The sequence below is a fragment of the Perognathus longimembris genome, chromosome 2 (genome assembly GCF_023159225.1).
Source record: "Perognathus longimembris pacificus isolate PPM17 chromosome 2, ASM2315922v1, whole genome shotgun sequence".
In the NCBI taxonomy this organism is placed as follows: Eukaryota; Metazoa; Chordata; class Mammalia; order Rodentia; family Heteromyidae; genus Perognathus; species Perognathus longimembris.
The window spans coordinates 129,130,835-129,144,601 of NC_063162.1; the positions used below are offsets into that span (position 1 = coordinate 129,130,835).

Here is a 13,767-nt window from a genome sequence, read left to right on the forward strand (position 1 = left end):
CAATGTAAAAATGAAGATTAAAATATCAGTAATGTATATGTCATGACAAAGGGATTTAAAGAATTCAGGGGCAAGGGAAATCTATAAAAAAAAATCTGAGTGAATTACATATGCAGGCAAGATAAAATGAATGTAAGCCCTAAACTTACAGTCATTCTGTTATAACGAGAAATTTGTCCTGGATTAGGACGAGGAACTTAGACCCTATGAGAGCTATTGTATTCTTGTTGTTGTGAGGCTTTTTTTAAGTTAACCTTCTCCTTTTATACTTATAAATGTTTGATTACCTCTGTTTACGTCCCTGGCAGATCCTCATAGGATAGCAAATCATATGAATATTCATCTCTCTCTGTTCTATGAGTGACAAACCCATCCATTACTAGGAAGCCAGCTTTTCCAAGTAGTTTAAAATTTTACTACTAACAAGTAGACAATCTCCTTCCTTCTTAAAAATGTTCTTGTCAACACTTCCATGAGTTTGTTTTCAGGTATGCAAGCTCTTTTGCTTTGTTAACGAGTGTATTTCGCTTGAGGAATACAAGGTAAACAGCAAGGCTCTTCAGTTCTGGGTCCTCAACCTTACATGGCACAGTAGCTCCAGCTTCATTAACTACTAACACAGGACTTACTAAACCTTTACATCTGTTAGCAAGTAAATAGAAACATCTTTCCATCTCTACACACAGCCCAGAATATCATCAGGTTTTGTTTTTTTCTCCTTCTGTGGTGATTTTCTATATGGTCTTGACCTCATGTGTTTCCTCCAAAGTGTCCCATTTAGAGTTTTAAGGCTGACACATCATGCCTAATGACCTCTGGGGCTCTAAAGCCCATTTCCTTACAGCTCATCACAATCCAGTTATTTAAAGGCCACTAGGAGTTAAACTTACCCTTGAAGAGTAAGTTTCATGTACAAATCAGGATCGTCGTCTAAATGAAAAAAGAAAATCAATCCTCTTCCCACCCCATCCCCGACAGAGATCTCAGTGATGAAGATATAATGACCACGGTTTGGTACACTTGATTTACTCATCAAAGGCATTTTTAATGCGAACAACATCTCATTCCACATGCACCAAGTGAACAAGGGCCGCATTTGTACTATTCAAACATGAATGACACAATTGCTATAAAATACTTTTTTAAAAAAATATATAGCGGGAAATTGAAGCCGTTTCTATGATTCCCTTCTTCCTCCTATCAGTTAATTTTTTGAACCTTCACCTTTCCAAAGCGTCCGAACCTTAGGTGTGTGGATTTAATGTCTCGTCATTTATGCCATCTAGTGGCTATAAATGTTATAGGTTTGGCTTGCAGAAAGATTTTTTTTAAAATGACTTAGGGGGAAGGGGGAAGCTGGGGTCCAAAGTGGGGGGTGGGGGGGGAACAACAAAAAAGCTTGTCCAATTCAAATTTCCTGTCTTTCCACCCCCCTCGTCCTTCGCACTACCCCTAAAGCTCTTATTAACCGTTTTTCCAGATGCGCAGAGATGTCCGCGGGACCGAGGGACTCTCGTCCCTGGATGCTGTCATTTGGGGGAGGGGGGGAGGAGAGGAAGATTCGCAATTCTGTCATTTGCAAAGGACGGGGTTCTGAGGCTGGGAAGGGGGCAGTTGTGAGAAGACATACACGGACGAGGAGACTGCCAGACTTTTCAGCAAGTTGAATAGATGACCTAATAACCCCGACAACCTTCACATGGGCTTTGCCCAAAATATAAATGAGAAAAGAAAAGAACGCACTGAAACATGATCATCCTAATTCCACCGCGGATCTTTGCAGGTCTTGCGGACCCAGACGCCCCCAAAAGACATCCAACAACTCGTGCGTGTTCCCCTCTGCTCACCCTCCCGTGCCCATCTTCTCCCAACTCTCCTGTTTATGGTGTACATTTATGGATGTTGCCCCCTCTCCTTTTTTTCCCACGCTCTCCTTGAACCCCGGACTTGGGGTGGGGGAGCAGAAGGAAGGTACCGGGTCCCCTTCCTCCACTCCTTCACCGAACCACCGCAGCCGAGCGCGTGAATCTTCTCTTTGTTCATCCGAGGCGGGCTGTCCTCCCCCGGCAGAAGCACCTGGATGCGCTCCCTCGGTGACATTTGGCGCCAGGGCTGGTGGGTGGCTAGGGTGGAGCGAGTGGAGCCCAAGGGGGCGGGGGCGGAGAAAGGTCAAGCCGAGGGAAAGGCAAGGAGACGCCTTTCCTAACCTGCGTGGCGGGGCGGACCACGCGGGCTTATTTATTTATTTTCTCGTTATTTATTGATCGCACGAGCTGAGCAGCACGGGGAGCTCGCGGGGTGGGGGAGATGCAGGACCACCCACTGGCGGGGAAGCAGCCAGCAGCCCTCACGCGCCCCCGCGCTGCCGCCCAGCGCCTCCAGCCTCCGCGCTCCTACGAGAACCGGTGTCGACCCCGGTCCGGGCCCCGCCGCCGCCGCCGCGCCATCGCCTCCAGCCCGGCCGCCCCGCAACCCCGCCGCCCCGCAGCCTCACGTCGCACCGCCCCGGCCGTGGGCACAGCGGCCGCGCAGTAAGTTGGCGAGGAGCGAGCGTGTGTCCTCGGTTCTCGCCTCCCCCGCACCTTTTGAACTTGTTGCTGTTGCTCTGGGCTCCCCGGCGCCTTGGCTTTGGGGCGGTGAAGACGCGGAGGGGGACGCGGAGGCATGGGGGAAGGGGAAGAAGAGCTCGCTTGAGCTTTATTTATGCACCCTCGGCCCCATCGGATCTGGCGGCTCCGGAGCTGCAATCGCTTTTTCTCTCGCTCGCTTTTTCCCCCTCCCGCTTTCCTCGCTCTTCTTTTCCTTTTCCTTTTCCGGGAGCACGGCGAGGAGAAAGTCTCTATGCAACTCAGCCCCGGCGCGCACTTTGCCAGGTATGTACCGCGGGCGAGGCGCGTGGGGCGCCCACACAGATGCTCTCGTCGCCCAGGCGGCGGCGGCCCGGGCGTCCAGCTGCGGGGCTCTGTAACCCTCGCGCTGCACCTGAGCTGAACTTGAGTAGAGAGTCAAGCGGCGACGAGGAGAGGGCTTTGGGGCAGACACAGATGGTGTAGCAAGAGGGGCAGGAGGAGGATCTGTGTTAAAGCCTCTCCACCGTGCCCAGGGAGCCTCAACCTTCATCCCTGCAAAGACCAGAGGAGTAGTGACAGCAAGCAGACTCCTGGGCAGCTGGCTGCGAAAACATCTGTGAAGCTACAACAGGTTCTCCCCCCCCCCCCATTCACCCCTCCTCCTTCCCCTTTGGAGACTCCTTTGGCGGGAAGGACGACGTGGAATAGAGAAGGTTTGAAAGAGCTAAATGGGAAGGTAAAAGCATTCCGCTGGGTGACCCTGGTTGGCTTTTTTTCTCTTGTACTCTCCAAACTGACTCCATATACCTCCCCTACCCCCCGACTGTGTGGTGAAGCAGTCAGAGACACCTGTTTGAAGAAACCGCTGGCCTGAAGTCACCTGTGTGCTTATTTGGGCCAGGAGGTGGCCTAATTCAAGTGCTTGCAGAGTTGGGGTTAGATTCTATTGAGAGAAATTGTTAGGACCTTTTCATCTGTTTGCTTGTTGTTGTTAGTCCAAATACCTGTCTGGGAAGGAAACTTGTTCTGAGAACTGAGACTTGGCCAGGAGCCCTCCCTGGGAAAACGATTGAGAGCTACAAACCCCAGTCTTGTCTCTGACGTGAGGGAGTGGGTTGCTACTGGGATTGACCACTGGTAACTGTATCATCCTAGCGGCCTTTACGTCCAGGCAGCATGGCGGCCGGTGTGGCAGCGTGGCTGCCCTTTGCGAGGGCAGCGGCCATTGGGTGGATGCCGGTGGCCTCGGGGCCCATGCCAGCTCCCCCGAGGCAGGAGAGGAAAAGGACTCAGGATGCTCTAATTGTGCTGAATGTGAGTGGCACCCGTTTCCAAACATGGCAGGACACCCTGGAACGGTATCCAGACACACTGCTGGGCAGTTCTGAGAGAGACTTTTTCTACCATCCAGAGACTCAACAATATTTTTTTGACCGTGATCCTGACATCTTCCGCCATATCCTGAATTTCTACCGTACGGGGAAGCTCCACTATCCCCGCCATGAATGCATCTCTGCCTATGATGAAGAACTGGCCTTCTTTGGCCTCATCCCAGAGATTATTGGTGACTGCTGTTATGAGGAGTACAAGGATCGCAGGCGTGAGAACGCAGAGCGCCTGCAGGATGATGCTGACACAGACAACACGGGAGAGAGTGCCCTGCCCACCATGACAGCTCGCCAGAGGGTTTGGCGGGCCTTTGAGAACCCCCACACCAGCACCATGGCTCTGGTGTTCTACTACGTTACGGGGTTCTTCATTGCCGTCTCAGTCATCGCCAACGTGGTAGAAACAGTGCCATGTGGCTCCAGCCCAGGCCACATTAAAGAACTCCCTTGTGGGGAGCGGTATGCGGTGGCCTTCTTCTGCTTGGATACAGCCTGTGTCATGATCTTCACCGTTGAGTACTTGCTGCGCCTGGCTGCGGCACCTAGTCGTTACCGCTTCGTGCGCAGTGTCATGAGCATCATCGACGTGGTGGCCATCCTGCCATATTACATTGGGCTGGTGATGACAGACAATGAGGATGTGAGTGGGGCCTTTGTCACACTCCGAGTCTTTCGAGTCTTCAGGATCTTTAAGTTTTCCCGCCATTCTCAAGGCCTGCGCATCTTGGGGTACACACTGAAGAGCTGTGCCTCAGAATTGGGCTTCTTGCTCTTTTCACTCACCATGGCTATCATCATTTTCGCCACCGTGATGTTCTATGCAGAGAAGGGGTCTTCGGCCAGTAAGTTCACCAGCATTCCTGCAGCCTTTTGGTACACCATCGTCACCATGACAACACTAGGGTAGGTGCCATTAAGGTGGGGTGGAGGTTGGGTACGGATGGGTGGCCTGTGATCTTCACTGAGGTCCCGTGAATTTTTGGAGAAATTAAGTTTTTCCTTTAATGGATTTAGGGAAGTAGTGTCTAAATGATTTGGAAGATAATTTGACCTCTGAAATGGGTGTGGCCCAGAGATTGAGGTCCTAGGGGATTGCTGGCAAATATTGATTAATGATGACTGAAACTGACAAGTACACAAAGCAATTTTTAGAATTCCTGAATATAGGGAATAGAAGCACATAAAACTACAATGTCAAAGTAAAGCAAAATTTATTTTCTAATAAGTATACACCTTTGTTCACCTCATAGTGAAATGTGTACAAAGTGCTTGGATAAATTCCAACTGAGTTTCCTATGGATAGTGCAGTATTTTCATATTAATAGATACTTATGGCATGAATTTTTTTTCTTCTAAGAACCTTTATTCTTACTTTACAACATTGCACAAATAAATATAGTGTTATATATATGCATATAAATAGATATTGGTATCTAAAACTTTTATATCTCAGCACATAATCACATATATGCATTTTAATTATGGCTTGTAGGTTATGTGTTAGAATATTAGTGCTGAAATTGATTGGCTCTGCAAAATATTGTGGAATGATATTTGGAAGTCTAGATTCACAGTTACAAAGAAAAAGAAGCACATAGCTGCCATCTGCAATTTGATTATAAGCTACAAATCTCATCAGGCAATGGGTCCAAATCTAGCACACTGGAAGATGGAAGAGTAGCTGATACCAATGTTCACCAAAGCTTGGTTGTGTTTTAGAACTTTGATCTTGATTTCCTGAGAGACTTCTTTCCTGTATCCTTTCATTTGGTTGTATAAAGTCTTGTGAAGCAAAGGAGTATATTTTTGAATCCATTTAGTATTCAGAATGAACTCTTACTGAGAGCATGAAGAAAGGTGGCAGTTGTTTAAGAACGTTAATGAAACTTAAGAAAACTCAAAGCATTTTACATATTAGAAAATCTAATAAAATAAAAATGGTGTGAGCCTTTTGAAAGCTCTTAGAAAAGCCAAACAGAGGCTTGGATGCCCTTTCTTCAGCTCCATGCTACTTTTCTGGCAAAGGCAATCAGCTCACTAAGAATTTCATAATAATTATAAGAAAAGTTTTATGCCCAAGGTTGCAGTTTATCTCTTGTGTTTCTGGATAACTTAATTGATTTTTGTAAAATGACATTGTGGTTAAAGTCAGTTTAATTTTATTAAGCAAATTGTATTGAATGGGATTCTTATGTTGTCAGATGGCCAGATACTGGAATATTGTTATCTGAGGAATTTTTAGATAATTAAGAAATTTTGGTAGAATAAAATACAGTGTTTCTGATGCTGATATAGTCTTATGTAGTTTTGAAGAACTATTGATGGACTTTTGAAAAGTGAATTGGTCAAATGCACAACTTAGTGTTGATATTTCCCTTGATACTATTGGTAACTTTGTGATGATCATGAAGATGATTTAGACAGCATTAGCAGTGAGGTGCAAAGTCTTTATTAGATTTTGCTTATTTTTTTTGGCATTGCTGTTGTGTCAATTGAAATCAAGATTAAAGGACAATACAGAAGTGTGAGTAGCTGTGATTTTCATCATCTCATCAGTGAAACTTTTAATATTATTTTAAGTCTTTAAGATTGAGTTTAGGTATTATTACAATAAGTGATGATGAAATTCTGAAAGTTCCAGATTTCAGAAGTTGCTGCAGCTTTAGGGGATGTGGTGTGAGTTATAAACTTTGTGAACATATTCAACAGTTTTAGCTAATGTCAAATTGTGCATGAGGGATGATCGAGAATTTTCCACTATTTCAGTTTTGATGTGGCTCTTATTATTAGCAATGCTACAGTTTATTAGTTGATGGCATTCGATGTAAAGAGGCGATTTCAAACAATTGTTATCAGACTTTCAGCTTATATAAACATTATTTACATGGAGAGCCCAATTTTGTAATTCAGATTTAACAGAATCACCTGATAATTCTTCGGTCATTTTAGGCACAATCCATTTGGCATTTTAATGTGAAGAACACATTACTGTATCTTACATCTATGATGTATCTAAGTAACAATTGTTCGCTATCTGAAACATCAAATATAAGTTTAATCTTTCAGCAAAATTAACACTGTAGAATATAGAAATATAGTGTTTAGAGTGATATATATGTGTATATGTATATTAGTTTTCCTATTATGTTATTTATTCATTCATTAATTCATTTATTTTTTTGGTCCCAGGGTGTTTCAACTCCGGGCCTTAGACTTGGTCTGCTTGTACTCTACATCGTGAACCACACATCCAGCCAGAGTTTATTCCTTGTTTGAAGCCAGCTTGGGCAGGAATGTCCATGAGACTCTTTATCTCCAATAAGTTACTCAGAAAAAGCCGAAAGTGGCGCTGTGGCTGTAGTGATAGAACACAAGCCTTGAGCACAAAAAGGCTCAGAGACAGCACTCAGGCCCTGAGTTCAAGCCCCAGGACTAGCACAACAAGCAAACAAAAAGAATAATGATTTTTTTTAAAATTCTATCTTCCTGTCATTTGTCACTATTTGTGGACTGTTAGGAGTACACCTGACAAAACCATTATGTATAGACTTTTAATAGGCCTTGCTATTATTTAAATTGAATGGGGATATTGTTGATGTGTTAATCTAACAATCTTTAAAAGTTGAGTTATACTACAATTTATCTTTTTGGTGAAGAGTCATCCTGTAATGTATTTCCATTCAATTGTTGGTGAAGAATGTATTCTCATAGTGCAGTGGTTTGAGCTCATAACTTTGTGCTTCATAGGAAAGTGCTTTAGTGCTTGAGTTATACTTCTAGCCCTTATTGCTCAGGTTAAATTTTAATTAAGATCTCTCTTTTTGAGAGAGATCTGGCTGGTACTACAATTTTCCAATTTTAGGCTTCTTCCTAAAGCTGAAATGATAGGCATGCACTATGTTGTTCAGCATCTTATTCTGTTGGATGGGATCTTGCCACCCTTGTAGCTGGGATGACACCAGTGCCCTGACAATGTTGTTTAATAGAAACTGAAAATACTTCAAAAGAAATGTAGATAAATGTGATATAGATATATAGATATATCTAGATATATATTTGAATTAGAAACAATATTTGATTAGGCATTCTAAAACAATATGTATAGCTTCCTAACATATAAATCCTAAAACTTAGCATTCATTTAATTGCCAGACAGGAGGATGTCAGAAAGGAAAAATATGTTTCTCTGGACAGAGTAGAATGTACCCTAGAAAGAGGGAAAGTTTCTTTATTATCAGACAGCCAATTCTACTATGCCAATTTTCTCTTCTCTTCTTTCCTATTATACTACCAATTGGCTTGAACTTATTTTATTTTGGCAGTCAAATCATTTAGCTCTGAACTCCCCTCCCCATGATGTTCCTCTTTAAACATGGTTACTGAAGTGCAAATTTCTAACTCCCTGACTATGCAAAACCTGAGCTATTATTTAAATTTTTTTTATCATTTTATGTAGGCAAAATTTCGTATCTGACCCATAGTTAGGTGACTGAAAATGGTTATTTTTTTTTAAATTTCACTTGTATGCTTATTTTTTCTGAAGGTCTTCATTCTCTTTTAATGTGTGCAATGATCTAAGGTTGCTTTGGATTTTAGAGAGATAGGAGATGGAATACATTGAGTATTTGTTTTATTTAATACTGTGCATTTTTCTCCTAAGTCTATACTCTGTGACTTACATTTCACCTTCCTTAATATCCCCGCTAGGTCTATATTTATTTCACGTGGTAAAATTGGGCTTCACTCTAAAGCTATTCAATCACCTTCATAGAACCTGGTGTGAAATTTTAGGCCATTTGATGGGAAAGTATTTAGTGACATGTAGCCTGATAGAAATGAAAGTAAATCAGAACTTGCCTATGAGTAGCAGAAAGTGTACAACTTGACTACTCTTTCATTGGAAGAAGACAAATGGTGAAAAAAATTCACTGGAAAAGAAGAATTATTTTTCCCTTTCAGAGCTATAATTACACATTCATTGTTTCCTACCCACCACCCTCCATATGTCTTCCATTGTTCTCTGAGTATGCCTATCTATATCTCTCTGTATATGTTAATGGGAGAACAATGCATATATGTATATATGTACATTAGCTTTAGCAGCTAGATTTGGGAATGTAGGATATATAGTCTGGTGTTGCTAAGAAACCCATTGGTGAAAGACCACCACTTTGTTTCTGTTCACATTGCACATCTCTTTGCTGTAATAGACTCCATTTAAATATTTTGCCCTTTAGTTCTTTACTCTGAGAACTACCCTTTACATTGACCTTCTCCATGAAGCCTACTCAATCTCTCAAGACTACATCATGTCTATTGGAATTATCTCTTTGACACTAGTAAAAGCCATTTTATATATAGGTGATAGTTTTACTTCATAACTTCCTAACTGGATTGACCTGCTTTTGAGATTAAGTATATGTATATCTCTTTTGTGACCTGATACCTAGCAATAGCTTCAATGTGCAAAATGACTTTGTGTTTATGTGCTAGTGCTCACCTAGTAAAATGATCCTATATATCAAGGAGAGAGCTCAGCCATGGACCTGAGCACTCAAGATTAGCAATAATCTATTCATTTTCACCAAACACTATCTTTGCTCAATACCCAAAGTATTTAAGCTTTTTCTTTGAAGATTTTCCTTCTAAGGTACAGTTATCCTACCTTATTTTTTTCTATTTGGACTAGGAAGGACTTCATGAATATTCCAAATTTTCAAACATAATTAGTTCTTTCGCAAAGTCCAGAATGAGTACTTGCCATAGATATTTTCTTAAACTGTTTATTTTATCATGAAGACAGGCTATATTGTAAATACCTCTGGGAAGCAGAAGAGACTTCATATAATAGGTCAACTAGCAAAGCAATAGACTGCCTTTAAGCTCAATTCATTTAAATATGAGAAGCTCCAGGAGACCTTGGATTAAGAATTACCTTGATGACACTTTATTGCTACAAAAATGGTCTGTCCCTTATCTGTAGCACACATAGCAAGTTTTGCTTTATCCAACGTATGCATAAAAGTAGTGGAAACAATTATCAGAGTCATATAAATGTTATTATTGTTGGGAAAAAGTCCACATTGTAAAGAATTAAATGGTAAATTATAAAGTATAAATGTGAATGTAGATGCATACTCTAGCATACTGCAATCTAGTTTGCCTTGGGAATTTTGACAAGTCTTACATAAAATAAATCTGAATAACAGAAATTGTTGGGGGAGTGCTGAATGAATTATCACAAGTTAATAGTGAGAAAAATAACATTAAGAGAGTAGGATGGTAGTTAAAATAATGTCAAGTAGAATGAGAAGGTTTTGTTCTGAAAGCAGAAGGTCTTGCTTTTTTTCTGATATGTGGACTGAATTCACCCATCTCCCACATTTTCTTCACTTTTAAGAGTTCCAGTAATAGTGCTTTTGGAAATCCAAAGTAATATCAGTAGTATGTTCTCTCAGAAATAAAAAATGTGTTGTACAATTTCAGTTCAACTTGACAGACCACTGTTGATTACTTATTATCTGTCATTAACTACAGCAGTGAACATAAAGTCAACCTCTTAACATAAAGAAGCATGCATAACTACAACTGTGAAATCTACAGAAAATTAAATGAATGTATAATAGAATAGCATTCTGTGGTAAGTGCTGTGAAAGAAATAAATCTGCGACAGAAGTCCGTGTTCCCAAGAGGATGACATATGAGCTGATAGCTAATGCAGGAGATGAAACAAGTCTGAGACTATCTGACAAAAAGCATGTTATAGAAACAATTGTTATATCATTGTTATAATTATTTTCAACATGCCATGTGGAACCATACTGAGTTATTTTTTTCCTTTTTTTTTCTTTTGAATTCCCTTCCTGTGGTTTTACCCCCACTCTCACTATATCTAATCTTAGTACCCTGGATACTGTATATATGTGTATTAGAACTAGGGAAGAAAAAGGGAATACCAAAATTGAGAGACAAAGGATGAAAAGACAATCATTCCAAAAGCAATACTTGCAAAACCATTTGGTGTAAACCAATTGTACAACTCATGGGGATAAGGAAACGGGGAGGGGGAAGGCAGGGGAAAAATGAGGGATAAGGTAACAAGTTGAACAAGAAATGTACTCACTGCCTTACATATGAAGCTGTAAGCCCTCTGTACTTCGCTTTAAAAATAAGTGAAAAAGCATTACAGCAGAATGGAAAAGAAGTATGTACTACATATATTCCATATCTGAAATGGTTGGCATCAGAGGAATTTTAACTAGTTTTTTCAGATTTTTGGAGTTATACACATGTGTAATGAGATATCTAAGTCAAGAAAACCAAATGTAGATATGAAATTTCATTTATGTTTCATATAATAGAATTTACTGCATTTGTTATCTTACTGTGACCTGTTAATTAAGGCAATAGGCAGAATTTTTTACTTGTGCTATCATGTTGGCACTCAAAAATTATAGATCGGGGAACATTTTGGGTTTAAAAATTAGGATAGTTAACATTTACAATGATCTTAAGGTAAGAGATCTCAATACTTGAAACAAGTGTGTAAAAAGGGCTGAGGACCCAATGGGATCCTCAGGGTGTTTGGGAAGAGATGATTTATAGACCACAAAGAAGGCATCTGTGTTTACCAGTTGCTTTTATAGTAGATATGATTCGCAGGCTTGAGTGCAAACTTTCGTGAAGGTGCTACCCAGTTCATTACTGAAATGTAAATTGTTGGCAATCTTAGATTGAGATGATCCTGAATACCAAGGAATGCTTCTTAGCCATGAGGCCTTGCACTCAGTGTTAGCAATAAAAATACCCAGCATTAGAGGCTTATGCCTCTAATCCTAGCTGCTTAGGAGGCTGAAACCTGAAGATCATAGTTCAGTCAGCCCATGCAAGCAGATCTGAGATTCAGATTAATCAGTAAAAAGTCTGAAGTGGAATGTGATACAAGAGGTAAAGTATCTGATTTGAGCTAAAAAACTAAGAAAGAGTTATGATACCCTAAATTCAAGTTCCAATATAGGCACAAAGAAAAAAAGTGACAATAATTGAAGAGTTTACACAAATTTAGATTTAAAAAAAGAGATGGAAAAGGGAGACAATAGAGTGACATTAGCATGATAGGATACCACTGTAGTTTTAAAATGAACACAAACCCCGAAATATCTTTCAAAAATTTAACTGACAAATTTAAAACAAACTTCTTTTTTTTTTTTGACAAATTTTCACTCTTACAGATTTGCCATTTTTAACCTTTACGGGGGGGGGAGTGTTGGGGGGAAGGAGAGTGGGAGAAAAATGAGGAAAGGGTAACAAGTTTAACAAGAAATATACTCACCACCTTATATATGTAACTGTATCCCCTCTGTACATCACCTTGACAATAAAATTATATTTTAAAAAAGAGAAAAAGGAAAAAAACTGATATCTATAAGATTGCCTAAAAATGAAATGTTTATAATAGTATATAATTAACTTGTTTCTATCTCATTAAAGCTAGTTGAAATGAAAAAGCGAAGATTTTAACTGAACAGAAAATGGGTAGTGTTCAATAGATATGGAATTGCAAGGGAAATGACAGGATCGTGTTAAAATTTTGAATATAGGTTTCAAGATTAGCTGCTGTCAATTCTAATATTAGTGCTTGAGAATATCACATTCATTTCTGAATCTATTTAAAGTCTTTTCATTTCCCCTTTTTTTTACCTCACTTTGCAGTAGGCGCATATCCTTTCCAGGTGTTATGAATTTGAAGGAGAAAATGGCGTACCTGTCTTGCAATCTGTGAATACTGCCATATATTTGTGTCTTTCAGTACAAATCAGTTGGGAATATGTTTATAGCAAATGTATAAGGAAAACTTGTGCAGTTTTAAAAGAGATTTTGATTAAGAAACACCATGTTGGAAATTTAAACACAATCATGAATGGATAATTGAACAGACTTGCATTTAGAAGATAATAATTGAAGTAATCTCACGTATATAGCAGCATTACCTTTTATTACGCCTATATATGAAAGGATACTCTCTGGATAGTCTCACACACAAATACACTTATATACTTGAAAGTAAGGGAATTGAGTATGGCATCTCACTTTGGCTTACTGTTTCCATGAAAACAGCTTCTCTTCATGTAATACTGCATCCTGCCTAGAAGTTATATACAGAATTCCAAAAGGGAAACATTACTCTGTAGAAGGATAAAAGACCAAATTTCAAAGAGGATTGCTTCTATTTCAGAAAATTCTTAGATATAGAAACCAAAAGGAATGTTATTTCTAATCCTTCATAGATAGCCTCACAATTTTATTTTTCAATAAAGGCATTTGTTTCCAAAAGCATTGTGAATTCAGATTTTATGCATGTTAATCTGTTGTCTTTCTTTTTTAAATGTAACATACCTGCTTTTGTGTCAAAATTACATGAATTTGATGCAATATGTCAGAAGATTACACACTGTTGCACTCTAATTAAATAAGAATGCAATTTAGAAAGTGGCTATCAACTCTTTACAAAAACAGAAAATTTAAATCAGGGTTGGCATGGTCCCAGGGTAGTGATAACTAATGTCTATTGATTTTACAAAAAAGTACCATTTTCTTGAAAATTGTCCAAATACATTCATAGTCACCTTATTGAAGTGCAGGATTATCTTATAAAAATAATAAAGGCAGGCATTGTTTACTAGTCAGGTAGCAAATCCTCACAAGTTGTTCTTAAAATGTTTTAAGTCAAATAGAGTAAATTAACAAATCACTTGACAGGCTTCTCAGTTTTTTAAACTTCTGTTTCTTCATTATTTCTCACACTTTTC

At 39.9% G+C, this 13,767-nt stretch overlaps 1 protein-coding gene across 1 annotated transcript in view; it reads left to right on the forward strand.

Annotated features, from left to right (window-relative positions):
- Nucleotides 1–3,746: 3,746 nt before the first annotated feature.
- Nucleotides 3,747–13,767, forward strand: part of Kcnd2 (potassium voltage-gated channel subfamily D member 2) — a 453,412-nt gene continuing 443,391 nt past the window's right edge. Inside the window, exon 1 of the mRNA XM_048337905.1 lies at nt 3,747–4,861. Coding sequence (XP_048193862.1) covers nt 3,747–4,861 — 1,115 coding nt within the window. The remainder of the gene's footprint in view (nt 4,862–13,767) is intronic.